Here is a 15,201-nt window from a genome sequence, read left to right as displayed (position 1 = left end):
CTCCTCAGAACTGCATATGATGATCTGAAAAGTGGTTTGTGTGATCTTAAGATGAGCCTAGTGGTAGAGCTCTTCAGTCTGGAGCTTGTGAAGCTAAGTGTGAGCTGTGTTGGTGGCTGTGTTATCTTGAATAACTGTCTTCATTTCGGTTGGGGTTGGAATAGGTCTTTTCTCTCCAGGAGTAGTAGTCATCTCAATAAAGACCTCTTAAGCCTTGTGGAACTTTCAGCTCACCTGAGACCTTATTCATATGTGGTGATATCAGGTGGATGAAGGCAGCTTCTTAATTAATGTGTTTTTGACCTCTCACAGCTTCACATAGCAGAACATCCTGCTGGACATTTGGTTCTGAAGTGGTTAATTGAGCAAGATAAAAAGATGAAAGAACGTGGAAGAGAAGGTAGGCTGTGCAACTTGACCTCTTCTGGTATTATATGTGAAATTTCAGTAATGTTTGGCATCCTTGAACTTTATGCTGGTCATTTCAGCTCAGATGAAAGCTTGTTGAGTGTTCAGACATGATGTCTGTAAGAAATGATTTAGTGGTTACTGCTTTTTCCCCTGGAGATTTGTCTCCTTGAATCCTTCCATTTTCTTTCCCTTTCCCACCCTCCTTCCCTCTTCTACTACTTCAGACCTCAAAACAGGCTTGTCCAGTGCTTTAAAATGCCATTTGGTTCTTTGAGGATGGTGAGAGCTGAGTAGGAGGGCCCATTTGTGAGTATCATCACTCAAGTTGAAAAACATATTTATCTCTAGTTTTGAGGAAAGGATAACTAGAAGAAAATTATCCTTATCAGAGAATTTTGACCTGATGCCAATTTGGCCTTGGAATACATGTGACCAAAGAGCACTTCACAGTTTTTCATAAACCTTAGAGCTGCTCTGTAGAAACTCAGCCCCCCAGGAGGACAGCATCTTTTATCTAAGTGAGAAGTTGCATGTCCTTCCCCTGTCAGTCCTGTCTCTTTGACCAGACCTTCTCTTTCTGAATTCAAACTCGATTCAAACTCTATTTTAGCCACTAAAGAGATTTCCTCCCGCTGAGTTAAAACAGTTTGGGCTTTCTATTACTGTGTCTGGAAGAAGTGACAGATCATGAATTTATGTCTTGAGGCAAGTTGCAGTGCTGATGGCTAGCGCGGCAATCACTGAGGCAGTAGAGCTGTCACTTCTCACTGTGTCTTTAAGAAGATAAACTTGGCCCTATTTCTCACTGTAACTTTTTTTTTTAATAAAAAAAAATCTTGTAATAAACTTTGAAGAAAAAATAATATATTGAATCATCATCTTCATTATTAAAAAGTTGATACATAGTTGAGCTGAGTTTATGTCAGAAAAAGTTTTCTTGCTTACTTTTAAAATGTGAAGAATTTTCTAGTGACTTTTCTCCTTATTTCAATTGCACTGGCAACCCTAAAACACATCTACTTGGACTCGAAGTATTCATCATTTTCGTGTAGTACCAAATGCGTGGCTAGCAGTCTTGGTTATCTGTTGATGTATAACAAGTTGCCTCAAAACCTAGTAGTTTTCAGAACAGCAGTCATTTGGTTGGTGTTTGGTGGAGCTCAGAAGCTCTACCCCGAGTCATCCAAGGCTGCTTGACTTGGGGTTGGAGTATCCACTTAAACCATGACTGGCAGTGGCTAAGTCCAGCAGTCTCAGTCCCTCTCTCTAGCGTGCTGAGTTTCCTTACAACATAGTGGTCCAGTTTCAGGACAATGAAGTAGGTACATGGTACTTCATAATTTAGCCTCAGAAGTGATTCAAGGTCACTTGTACCATACTTTGAAGTCAGTCACAAAGGCCCACCCAGTTCACAAGAAGATACCAGTTCCACCTCTAGATGGGGAAGTGGCACTATTCTAGAAGCATACGCAGGAAAGGAGATATTGCTGTGGCCACCTTTGGAAAATGTCATCTGCCTCACCAGCTGGTTTCAGACCCTCTTGAGCATGAGCCACAAAGAGTGAAATAGCCATAGACCCCTTGGTTTTTAAAGGTTCCTCACTATTGGATATCTTTGAATGAATTATACGTAGGACCTACCCAAGAGAGCTGCCTTTAAAATAGGTTGTCTCTACTTCCATCTGTACCAGATCCTGGTATTCAGAGTTTCTTCTTTGTCCTAGAGTTAGTCATGCTTAGATGACCCAGTGAATACGATAATACACTCTTAAAACCTTGGGAATCAGATGTACTGCAGTAACAAATGATGAATGGTATTTTTGATGGAAGAACAAAGGTTTAGTGTTGTAAAGAGAAAACATAATCGTGTTCATGGCACCTTCGGAGTGAGCATTTTCCTTGAGGAATAACTTGATTTTAACCAAACACTGCTATTACACCTTTACTTCCTAAATAACTTTCAGATTAGGGTTAAATCATTAAATAGTACAAAGAAATGCAAACCTGACCAAGTGAGCATTTTATAAAAATTCATTGTTTCTCTTGAGTAATTACTGCTAAACATAGCTGGAGATTTGGGTCAGGGTTGAAAGAAATGGCTATATTAAAAATGTGTTATGTCAAGCTGAGCTGGAATTTTTCGTGTTAAGTGATATTGGGTGAGAACTCTATTAGCTTTCTTATTAAAACATGTTTCCCACTCTAAGTGTAGTAGAGAGGAAGTGATTGGGAGTTTAAATACTGGTATATGACGTTCATGAAGTTTCAGTTTATTTTACAGGTTGTTTTGCAAAAACACTCATAGAACATGTTGGTGTGAAGAACCTGAAGTCCTGGGCTAGTGTCAATCGAGGAGCCATTATTCTGTCTAGGTATGTAGAGTGTGTGTCTTTCCTGCTGAGGCTTCTTATCCTTAATGCCTATTGGTGCAAAACATGGTTCTTTCACATTTATTTCTCGGTTGGAATGTCTGTTTTCAGTAGCCCAGCATTCCTCTCAGTCACCCTTGGTCTTAATTTGCCAAATATTAGAGAGTAAATATCACTTTTTCCATATGCCCTCTTTTGGATATCAAGGATCATAAAATTATGGCATTTACAAGGCATTATTTGATTGTTTCACCATATTTTTGGTTTTGACCACAGTGTAATTGTATGCTTTTTTAATGAACTAGTTTTGTTCCTCTGGGCTCTGATGAAGGTTTTTTTTTAAAAATCACAACTGACTTTACATATAATTCTTTGTTTTCAACTATTCTGAAAGGATTCAAGAAGCATTAGCTATTACAGTCTACCTATTTATCTTTGTTTCTAATTAAAATGATAGAAAATTAATGATTTGTGAATTGAGACATATGGGTAACTTGTATATTTTTTGCCTGGACATAGGTTGAGTTTATAATTTACAGGGCATTGACATTGCCATGTATTCTGTTCCCAGATAAAACCCTTCTAATAAGGATATTCCTTTTAAAATAGATTCTGTGTTGTTTTAAAGCAATCACTGTTGATTTTTGCCCCTTTCTGTGTCATCAAGCTTTGGAAAAAACAGTTACCAGTTTCAGTTTGAATTTCCCATAGTATTTCACATGCAAGATCCTCTGCAATTTAATTTGTATTGTTTATACATCATATGTATTTCTTCAGTTTATGTTTTGATTTGGTACACATGTACTCACAAATATATACATTCCAAATGGGCATTCATTTTTTTTTGGTTTATTAGTATCTCTAGATGCACAGGTGATATTGATCACTGGTTTATTCCTCATTAAAATTAACTCATTTTCCAGTTGATGTTGAGCAGCTGGAGTCCATTAGTTGAAACATGAACTTTTTTGACATGGATTTCTTTACTAGGCGTTTGCAGTGTTAACACCTACTGACATATTCTTTCATTACACACAATTAACTGAAAATTCTGGCAGTGCCATAAAATTAATTTTTTAAGATTAATCATCAATCAGAACTCCCCTTGGGTGGATTTCAAACATGAGAAGGATATTATATAGGTTTATTATGAGTACTCCTTAAAACTAAAACATGAAATATCTGAGGTTCTAAGAGAAGTAAAGCTGTAGATAAGTTAATAATTGATTATTATAATTATTTTTTATTTGGTTATAGATTATTGTCATGTGCTTGACTTGTTTGGCAAGATTCTTTGCTTGTTTATATTTTTCTTTAAACTCATGCAGTACATATATGTGTTTTTGTTTTTGGTTTGTTTGCTTTGCTGTATCTTTTTAGGAGTAAGTGGAAAAGCCTCATTCTGGGTAAAAAAAATCAGCCTTGTGTGCAGTCTGAAAAATAACTCAGGGAAGCATTATTCTCTAGCATTTAAATGCATGGGTTCCATTCCCGGCTCACTGTGTGGCCTTGCACAAATTATTTGACTTTTCTGAGCCTTAATTTTCTTGGATGTAAAATGAGATTAATAATAATCCTAGGTTGTTAGGAAAACTAAATGAGATAACGCATACATGATGCTTAGCATTAGGTCTAATGCGTATGTTCAATAAATATTAACTTGTATTAGTGCTGTGCACAATGTGACTGTGTGTTTAGCCAAGGTATGTAAAATAAAAACACCGAGTGAGTCACAAGTCTGCTAGGAGGGCACCTTTCAGCTTTGCAGGTGGCAGGCAGTACTCGTTGCTCGTCTCCCACAAGCATTGGAATGTTGTTGGGGGCTGCTCATTTCCCCTCCTCTCTATGGACATTCTGGAAATATTGCAGCCGGGGTCTTTCAGAAGTGCCAAGTGATTACTTTCTAGGATGTATTTCAGTGGTCAGTAAATGTGGTCATGAGGAAGTCAGGGGAGAATAAAAAATTCAGCCCTGGTGTTTGGCGACAGAGTGCCTGTGACCTGGCCCCTATCTAGAGGAAGGGGCCTACTTGTTGCCAGCCTGCAGGGCTCCGCTCACCTGGGCTAGAGTGCCCCAGCAAGGTCTCAGAGAGCAGAGCTGACCTTATCTTATTCAGTGACTCACATCGATCGAGTACTTAACTATGTGTCAGGCTCTGGCTAGGTGCTTTAGGTACAAGATCATGTGAGCCTCAAAACACAACCCTGTGAGGTAGAAGGTGGATTATTTTGTTGATTCTATTCTAGAGGCCAGGAGATTGCAGCCTTTGAGAATTTTAATGCACACTTTTGGTTGTATAGTTACTAGAGTGTCAGAGGTATTTTTCAGATCTGTACAGGTAAGGTCTAAGGTACTCTTCACCCCTTCATTCAGTGTTTTAGCAACAGAGTGCAGCGAGAAGGCCATTCATTATCTGCTTCCCTCTTGCGCGGCCCACCTCCCTCCATGCACACCTGCCTGCAGATGTGAACTCAGCCTCTCAGCAAGCATTGCTCGACTGTCTGCTCTGCACCACAGTGCCATGGGATAGATAAAGCACAGGGTCTTTGCTCTTCTTGAGCTTATCTAGGTGGAGAAGGCAAGATAAAAGAAATGTAATAAACAATCTTAATGCAGTGTTCCATCCTAAGACAAAGTGAAAGTAGGACAAGCTATGTGGTTTTAGAATATATAGACTCCTAGCCCTCATCATTTGTCTGATGAATGAAAAAAACATATATATAGATATAAGACTTCTCTCACATGTCAGTGAATTTTTGACACTGTGTGTGAAGGTACTATTTGCAGACCAATCTAGGAGGCTTTATGAAATACATTTTTGTTGTTGTTGTTGATTTCTGTCTTCTCTCTTCAGCCTTCTCCAGAGTTCTGATCAAGAAGTTGCAAATAAAGTCAAAGCTGGACTGAAAAGCCTGATTCCTGCCTTGGAAAAAAGCAAAAACACCAGCAAAGGAATAGAAATGCTACTTGAAAAACTGACTGCCTAGGTGGAAACAGTTAAGAACAAGTTGGAATCATTTTTCTTGTTCTGTTTTCCAGTGCAGGAAAGAAGGGCTAGGGTCCATCTTACTGGTAATTTGGGTGCTCTGTATATGTGTTTCTTCTTTGTATAAGAATCTATTTATAAAATTGTTTCTAAAAATGGCCTTTTTAAAAAAACAATCTCAGCCTTCTCTTTTATCATGTTGAATAGTAAGCAAAGTCACAATGGAAAAGGATTGACAGTCATACACAAGGACCAAACAAATTCATGTAAGGTAGTTGTGTGCATTGATTCAGGGGGAAAGACACCTTCAGTGAACAGGAGCCCGAGAGGACTTCTTGGAGGAGGAGGAATCAGAGCTTCAGATGAGGCCGTGTGTGAGTGCGCAGTCGCTCAGTTGTACCGCATCTGACTTTTTGTGACCCCACCGCATGAACCGTAGCCCACCGGGTTCCTCTGTCCCTGGGATTCTTCTGGTGAGAATGCTGGAGTGGGTTGTCATTTCCTCCAGGGGATCTTCGCGAGGATGTGATGGATGAGAGCCACGGAGAGTCCTTGGTGGGGGCAGTGCTTCAGGAACCATTGGGGCCCAAGGGGCACAGGGATGGGGCCTCTCTACATCTAGGGCAGCTGCATTCCCAGCTGCCTGATAGATTGGACACTGTGTTAGATTTTGTTGGAAACAAGCAACTGCAGTAAATTAAGATTTGTAGGGGAAAATGTGCTGGGTGAATTAAAGGATCACGCAGGGTAGCAGTGTGAATATCAGCGTCACAGGGAAAATCTTCCTGTCTTTGAAACTGGGCCTTCCAGCTCTTTGTAATGAGGCTCTTTCTTTTGGAACTTTTCCCTAAAGTAGTTGAGGCCTCCAGAGTTTGAGTTAGAAGGAAGGTTATGCAGATTTGTTAATAATGCAGCAGTTTGAATTTGGTACAAGTTGGCTGTTTGAATTTTAAAACTACACTTGACTCCCAAGGAAGCAAACGTGGAAGGATTGGTAGACCTTGGAAGGGTTCGTAGTCAGGCTCACGCAGCCCTGCCTGGGAATACTGACTGCTTTTGAAACCAGCTTCAGTGCTTTCTCTCAGTAGTCTGCTGTAACAGCGCACCCACTTCATTCTGCACCAGGGTTACACCTGAGAGCAGCTGAGCCTTTCCTGCCAGACTGCCGGGTCCCAGGACTACTTCCAACACAGGAGATGTCACCTGCTGCCCTTTCTGGCAGGTGCCTTGAAAAGAGCCTATGCCGGTGGTTCTCTTTTGTGTAGATTGTCTACCTACCTACGCCCCCATCCCCACTCCCAACTGGGCCTAAGGGTGGAGATGTGGAACTGCTGGGTCTGGGGCTGGAGTGATGAGATATAATGGGGAAGAAGCTTGCTTTTGTTTGACCTGTGTATGTGAGTTTGTTTTCCATATAATGGGCCCATTTAGAAAGAGAGGGGGACAAAACTCTGCTATTTGTTCCATCTATAAGACTAAAATAAAATAACATCCGCAGTTTTGAAAGTTAAGAGTATTAGGAAGCATATATCAAAAACAGAAACCCTTTGTCTGCCCTACTCCTTTTCACTCTTGGACTTGTCCTCCCCAGAAGCAATTTTCAGTTCTTTTTTAGCTCTGCTAGGTGTTCAAACAAAATTTTTGAGGTTTTAAAATATATATATATGTTTTAAACATTTTCTTTTAACTTCCTGTTAGGGCAAAATACAGAGTGAGACCTTTCACCACCACTGTTCCCCTACTTCTTTTCTTTCAATTTTCCCAATAGAATTACATCATTCTTGAAAAATTGGTGTTCAGTTAATATGATTATGCTGACGTCAGTTCTTAAATACAGAAGGAAGTAATGAACTGTCATGACGTTTCCTATAGTAATTTCTTTTTCCTGGGGTTAATAAATTGCCTCGTTTATTTTTATTTACTTTCTTTCCTGCGTTCCTATTATTTTTCTCAAACTGTCTATCGGAATTGTTTAAACTCTTCTCCAGCAGGCCCCCTTTTCCTCTATTTTTTTCAGCCTGGCAAGGCTCCCATGTCATTGGGGTGTCTACCCTTTTCCCCATGGCTCTGATATGTCCCACCTCATGTGCTTCAGGTGGGTCAGAAATGTGCTGAGATTTTAACAGCTTCAACCCTTACTCCAGGAAGCCATTACACACATCTCCTTGATTAGTTCACATCAGTGTTCTTTTGCAAACTAATCCCAGGGGCCCTTCCCTTAAGTCAGTGATGGGTTTAAGGAGGGCCTTGACCAATATGCTTCTCAGAGGAGCAATATATTCCTGGGACAGTTTCCTTTGGTCTCAGACCCACAAGGAACAGCGTCGCCTTCCCGCTGACTGACTTCAGTATATGCAGAAAGCACACCGGGCATGCTGGAGCAGAAGGTTGAAGAATCTGAAACTTTGATGTTGAACTGCTGAATAATCAACTGCCCTACTACTGAACTTCCTGCTGCGTGAGAGAGTTAACTTTTATTTATCACTTAGGCCATTTCGAGTTGCATCTTTGGAAATTTGCAGCCCAAAGTGTGCTTATCTGTCACTGAATAGTAATTTCCACCCTGTCTAGTACATCAAGTCAACTGGCAGACACCTCTCCTGGAGCCAGCTGGCTTTCATCCTGGGCCTTCCGTTCATGTCTCTTACGGAAAGCCCATTTCCAGGATCCCATGCGTTTCATCTTCTTGCTTAACATCCTCTTTTGAATGGGGCACAGTCTCTAGTAGCTTCCTGAGAAAGAATGCATATGTGGTCAAAATTTAAAGTCTGAATGTCTTTATTCTACCTTTTTGCATCTGAGCACCTATTTTAGCTGGCTGTAGAATTCTAGTTTGAAATTAATTTTGTGTGGAATTTTGAAGACATGGGTCAGTATTTCCTTCAGCTTGCAGAGTGACTGGAAGTTCAGTACCATTCTTATTCTCAGTCTTTTGTGTGGCCTTTTTTTGGAGGGATGAGAGGGTTTTCTCTGAAAGGTTTCAGGACTGTATCGCCAGCCTCCTCGCATTTCAGGATCTTGGCATTGCTATCTATTGTGTGTTACCTGCTCTTCATTCTTCATACTGGGTGCTTGTTTAGGATTTTCATTGGAGAAGGCAAGCTCTCCCATCCAGGGGCTGTGTTTGTATTATCTCCCTAATGCCTACTTCCTCCAACCCTGTTTTCTCTATTATTTGTCTTTGAAGCTCCTATTTTGCAGATTTTGAATGCTGATTTGATCTGCAATTTTTTTCTTTCAATTCTTTGGCCTTTTGATTTGCCTTCTGGGTGAAATATTTCCTCCACTTTTTCTTTCAGCCCTTCCGTTGTCTTTTATGTTCATTTTGTTTTACTTTGCTTTGTCTTTTTTCTGGTGTCTGCACTTTTTATTTTGGTCTCTCACATTTGAGAGCTTCTGGGAGAGATCTTTGGCTTTCCTTTATATATATGTGTGTGGGCCCAACCACTCAGTCATGTCTGACTCTCTGTGACCCCATGGACCGTAGCCTGCTAGGCTCCTCTGCCTATAGAATTTTCCAGGCAAGAATACTGTAGTGGGTTGCCATTTCCTCCTCCAGGGGATCTTCCTGACCCAGGGATCAAACCTGCGTCTCCTCCTTATGTATGTAAAGCCCCCCTTTGTATACATAAGACCACTAAAACTGATCAGATAAGATGCAGGACCTTCTGGAGTGTTGACAGTTCATTGCACAGGTGAAGAGATGTGGCTGCTGCTGTTGGACTGGAGTCCTCCATATGTTGGGATCTGTAGGGCTTCTGTTTGGACCTTTTGGTGCCTCTAGAGGAGATGCCAGCTAGCAGCCAGAATTCTGGTTGCTCAGCACTATTCAAGTCTTCGTTCACCAACCTGTTTTGCATACAGTGCCTATCTGTCATGCTCTCTTGTATCTCGGACCCCATAGCTTGGAGAAACTGAACCACCGGAATCCACAAAATAAACTCAGTCTTTTGCCATTGTGTGGAGTGGTAGCCTGATTGAGCCAACCCACCGTTTTCATCCTAGGCCTCACCCCAGCTCTTTCCAGTACTTAGCACCTCTTCTTGCTGAAATTTTCTGTAATCACAGAGAGAATTAGCCTGCTTCTCTGCATGTACCTGCTGTTCAGCTTTCTGGGCCCTGCTACTTTCCCCACAACTTCCCCTTCTTCCAGATGTTTGTCGCTGTTGTTCAGTGACTGGTGACTTCTCTCCTGTTTCCACTGTTGTTTTAACTTTATACTATTTTTATTTAATCTTAACAGAAATCAACAGATGGTTTTAACCACATTGAGAACAACCTACCTGACTGAATGGAGGCTGTATTTTCCATGGAAAAGTTCACTGGATTTGAGAAATGTTTTTAATTTTAAATTTTAACTTTTGTAGTTTTCAGATTGCACTTCCATCCTTCTCTCAGGGACTTAACAGACCTGGAAGAAAGGAGAACCTGTTCCCCTTCCAGTTCAGTTCAGTTGCTCAGTCATATCTGACTCTTTGCGACCCCATGAACTGCAGCACGCCAGGCCTCCCTGTCCATCACCAACTCCCGGAGTTTACCCAAACCCAACCCATGTCCATTGAGTTGGTGATGCCATCCAACCGTCTCATCCTCTGTCATACCCTTCTCCTCCTGCCCTTAATCTTTCCCAGCATCAGGGTCTTCTCAAATGAGTTAGCTGTTCGCATCAGGTGGTCAAAATATTGGAGTTTCAGCTTCAACCTCAGTCCCACCAATGAACACCCAGGACTGATCTCCTTTAGGATGGACTGGTTGGATCTCCTTACAGTCCAAGGGACTCTCAAGAGTCTTCACCAACAACACAGTTCAAAAGCATCAATTCTTTGGCACTCAGCTTTCTTTATAGTCTAACTCTCATATCCATACATGACCACTAGAAAAACCATAGCCTTGACTAGACGGACCTTTGTTGACAAAGTAATGTCTCTGGTTTTCAATATGCTGTCTAGGTTGGTCATAACTTTCCTTCCAAGGAGTAAGTGTCTTTTAATTTTATGGCTGCAGTTACCATCTGCAGTGCTTTTGGAGCCCCCCAAAATAAAGTCAGCCACTATTTCCACTGTTTCCCTATCTATTTGCCATGAAGTGATGGGACCGGATGCCATGATCCTAGTTTTCTGAATGTTGAGCTTTAAGCCAACTTTTTCACTCTCCTCTCTCACTTTCATCAAGAGGCTCTTTAGTTCTTCTTCACTTTCTGCCATAAGGGTGGTGTTATCTGCATATCTGAAGTTATGGATATTTCTCCCCGCAGTCTTGATTCCAGCTTGTGCTTCCTCCAGCCCAACGTTTCTCATGATGTACTCTGCATATAAGTTAAATAAGCATGGTGACAATATACAGCCTTGAGGTACTCCTTTTCCTATTTGGGACCAGTCTGTTGTTCCATGTCCAGTTCTAACTTTTCCTTCCTGACTTTTAAGGCTAGGTTAATCCCCTTTAAGACTAGGGTAGTGTGCGTTAGCCTAGTGGAATCAGGCTTCCTGTGTGCAAAGGTGTATGTTCTTTAAAACTGTCATGGCACTTCTATTTGCAGTGAAGTTTTGAAAAGGTTACATCTTAATCAGAGCAGGTTAGTCACTCTTAAGAGTATGTCTTACAAATACAGGACTGTGTGTTTATTTTTAAAATAATGGTTAAGAGAGGACACAGTCTCAGAAAAAGGAGCTACCATTTACACCGAACCACTAATCAAACTATTTTTATATTAAAATTAATGAACTTGGGACTTCCCTGGTGGTCCAGTGGCTAAGACTCTGTTCTCTTAATGCTGGGGGCCCAGGTTCAATCTCTGGTCAGGGAACTAGATCCCACCTGCTGCAACTTAACAGCCAGAGCAACATAAATAAGTAAATACACATTTAGGAAAAAAAAAAGCTAATGGACCGTAATCAACAAACATAAAAATCTGCCCCTTAAACCTTTTTTTTCCACTTCTGAACTGTTGAATCTTAGGAAACTAGGTTTATAATCATCTCCATCTGTTAAGGGCTGAATTAATTGTGTCCCCTTCAAGTCTGTGTATAAAGAGCCTAACTGTGCCCCCGCCCCCCGACCAACCTCACAATGTGACTGTATTTGGATATAGGGTCTTTAAAAAGATAATTAGGGTAAAATGAGGTCTCATGAGTGAGCTTTAGTTCAGTATGACTGGGTATGTCCTTATAAGAAGGGATCGGGACACACATAAAGAGAAGGCCATGTGAAGAGAAAATACCCTTCCCCAAGCCAGGGAAAGAGGACTGTAAATGAAACAAACTCTGCTACACCTTCACCTTGAATTTCCAGCCTTCAGAACCTGTGAGGAGATAAAAAACGTCTTTTTTTTTAAGCTTCCCATGGGTGGTAAGTCGCTTCAGTCGTGTTTGACTGTTTTCAACCCCGTGGAAGATAGCCTGCCAGTCTTCCCTGTCCATGGGATTCTCCAGGCAAAAATACTGGGGTGGGTTGTCATTTCCTCCTCCAGGGGATCTTCCTAACCCAGGGATGAAACCCATGTCTCTATGTCTCCTGCCTTAGCAGGCAGGTTCTTTACCACTAGCATCATCTGGGAAGCCCCCTAGTCTGTGGTATTTGTTAGGCAGCCCTAGCAAACTAATACGTCATCTTTCCTTTTCTAAATTTAAAACCATTACCACCACAGTGCCGCCAAATTCCCTAACCTTTTTCCCAGATGAATTCTTAGGGTTGTAAATGCAGTCTTAAGCAGGAGATATATACTGTGTTCTTTGGATCACGCTACTTTTATGAATAGTAACTAAAACAGCCTCTGTTCTGCATCCCAGAGTGTACAGACACTGATACTCTGTACATGTTTGTACCCAAAACAGTGACTGGGAAGATGGTGCCAATATTTTCGCTCCCATCCATGTGAAGGAATGGCGTTTGGAATCTTTCATAGAAATGTTTTCTAGTGTTTTTAAACATGGGCTCCTGCTTATTGTTGAAGTGGACAGAGAAAGCTGCAAAAACATGGTAATGAGAAATTTTGGCCCATGAGCTCTTGTTTTTAGTTACTTGTTTAAAGTTAATTCTTTCTTGGGGGAAATGATTAGCTCTTCTGCCTGATATGTGACAACACTTAAGTGGAAGGTGATAGAAACCTGGTAAGTTTATGGGAATCATCTGACTTTGTGCTCTTGATGACTATAATTAAGCATAATGAATAATTTAGATATTTCAAATGATTTCCAGATGCTTGAAAACAAGACTTTCCTTTTACATAGAAATCCTCTTGCATTTAAAACTCATGTTGTTCTTAATAAACCTTCAGTAAAGACACAGTACACAGTGATAGAATAAACATGATTTATCAAGACCTTTGTAGCAGCAAGGAAGTGCTTTGGAGGGACTGAGCTTGTCTTGGGTTTTACTTTTTCTTGCCAAATCAACTATTCTGTCCTGTCTATTGTTTAACACTTAAGTCTAGTTCTAAATGTAGATCTGTTGGAACCCATTATATGGATATCTGCATGTAATACAACCTGGTGGACGTGAGTTTTGGTCTGGGTTCCCCTCCTCCCACATTTCACAGCCATCCTCCCAGGGTAGGATGAACCCATCATGACCTGCTTTAACCAGATGCGTGTGACCCAAGTCTCCCAAATGACACTGAGCAACTAAGCACAGTACTCTTTTTAATAAACAGCATCAAATCAGAATCCGGCATGAGACCAGCATTTAGAGCTCTGTGGCTTCTGAGACAACTTGTGAGGGATGATCTGCCTTTCCCTGGGGTCTCAAGCTCCTTATCCAGGCAGGCAGCACCAGGCTGCAGTTACATTTCATCAATTCTAAAAATGCACTGCCCACCCCAGTTCATGCCACCTTCCTGCCCACCCACCAAGTGTGTGTGTGTGTGTGTATGTGTGTGTGTGTGTGGGCGTACACATGTGCACCACCTCCCTGCCCACCCGCTGTGTGTGTGTGTGACTGTGCGTGCCACCTCCCTGCCCACCCCCAAGTGTGTGTGTGTGTGTGTGTGTGTGTGTCGTGTCCGATTCATGGACTGTAGCCCTCCATGCTTCTCTGTCCATGGGATTTCCCAGGCAGGAATACTGGAGCGGGTTGCCGTTTCTCACCCTCATCTCCTGTGTCTGCTGCATTGCAGGTGGATGCTTTACTTCTGAGCCACCTGGGAGGCCCATCAAACATACATTTTAGCAAATCTGAAAGGATGCACCTTACAGTTGGTGGCATCTTAGTCTGGTCATTTTCTTAACATCAAGGTGGTGTTACAGTTGGTAAAATACTGAATCCATCTTTTCCTCTCTTTTCAGTGAGCCTAATTTCTTTCCTGTGGTAGCTTTTTACCTCTCTCAGAACTTCATTTCCAAACTCCTAGGTGTCTCCTGTCATATATTTACACGCAAATAATACTCCTTTGCAAAATGAACGTCATGTAAAATTAGAGGTGGTAGAGGATAGTGTTAGGAGTGCTGGCCTAACTAGAGTCATGTTGTGACATGAAGCCCGGCTGTTAACTGGATGGCTGGGCAAGCTACATAGCCTCTCTGCTTCCGTTTTCTCATTTACAAAAAGATGATACACACTTCAGTTCAGTCGCTCAGTTGTGTCCGACTCTTTGCAACCCCATGGACTGTAGCACGCCAGGCCTCCCTGTCCATCACGAACTCCCAGAGCCTGCTCAAAGTCATATCCATTGAGTCGGTGATGCCATCCAACCATCTCATCCTCTGTCATCCCCTTCTCCTCCTGCCCTCAATCTTTCCCAGCATCAGGGTCATTTCACTTCACTGGGTCACTATGAGGCTTAAGTTGAGTCTATACGTGAAAAGGATGGAGAACTGAGCCTGAACACACATTAGGCCTCACACTTGGCCAGGCTTCCTAGTGGAAGAATCATGGTAGGTTGCAGAAGGTCGGAAAGGCTGCTGTTGTCACCCAGCTGTGACTTGGAAGTCAAATAGTAAGTTCCCATTTTTGAAGTTCTTTTTTTTTTTTTTTTTGACATCAAACACTTTAGCAACCATTGCCCCAAAATGCAATATTACATCTGTTCGTTTGAGTTTGTATTGGGTAAGAAATCATCTAAGAAGGCCCAGGAATTCATCACTTTTAAATACAGATTTTACAATTTAAAACAGCTGAGTGCCTTTGAAAGGCTTTTACTCCGTTAGTAGCTAGTGCTTGGGGCGAGGTAGTGTTTGCAGGCCCCCAGCAGTTTCTCCTGCCTGCAGGTTGGGAAGCAAAGGTGAAAGCACTCAGCCCAAATTGGCTCCTTTTCAAATGCAAACAACCCTGGTAGGAAGAGCACCTCCAGCTGTCTCTGTGATTAACACCTTCCTTCAGAGTCTAGCGCTTGTTCAGGTAGAATGCTGGGAACTAGGCTGGTTGATGAGGGAGTTTGTTTCCTTGGGACCGACTGGGGCAAGTTGAGGTCATTCTCCAGGGCCAGAAAGCCTAGAACCGCAG

The 15,201-nt window shown here is 41.8% G+C and overlaps 1 protein-coding gene across 4 annotated transcripts in view; it reads left to right on the top strand.

Moving 5' to 3' along the window:
• PUM3 (pumilio RNA binding family member 3) overlaps positions 1–5,942 on the top strand; it is a 42,991-nt gene extending 37,049 nt beyond the window's left edge. For all 4 annotated transcript variants that reach the window (XM_070480413.1, XM_070480415.1, XM_070480414.1 and 1 more), the window contains 3 exons: positions 313–400; positions 2,693–2,783; positions 5,635–5,942. In XM_070480413.1, the coding sequence (XP_070336514.1) occupies positions 313–400; positions 2,693–2,783; positions 5,635–5,767 (312 nt within the window). In that variant the 3' untranslated portion in view covers positions 5,768–5,942. The remainder of the gene's footprint in view (positions 1–312; positions 401–2,692; positions 2,784–5,634) is intronic.
• The last annotated feature ends 9,259 nt before the right edge of the window (positions 5,943–15,201 follow it).

Source organism: Odocoileus virginianus, chromosome 18 (genome assembly GCF_023699985.2).
Source record: "Odocoileus virginianus isolate 20LAN1187 ecotype Illinois chromosome 18, Ovbor_1.2, whole genome shotgun sequence".
Classification (NCBI taxonomy): Eukaryota; Metazoa; Chordata; class Mammalia; order Artiodactyla; family Cervidae; genus Odocoileus; species Odocoileus virginianus.
Note: the sequence above shows the minus strand (reverse complement) of the source record. Positions and strands in the feature narration are given on the sequence as shown.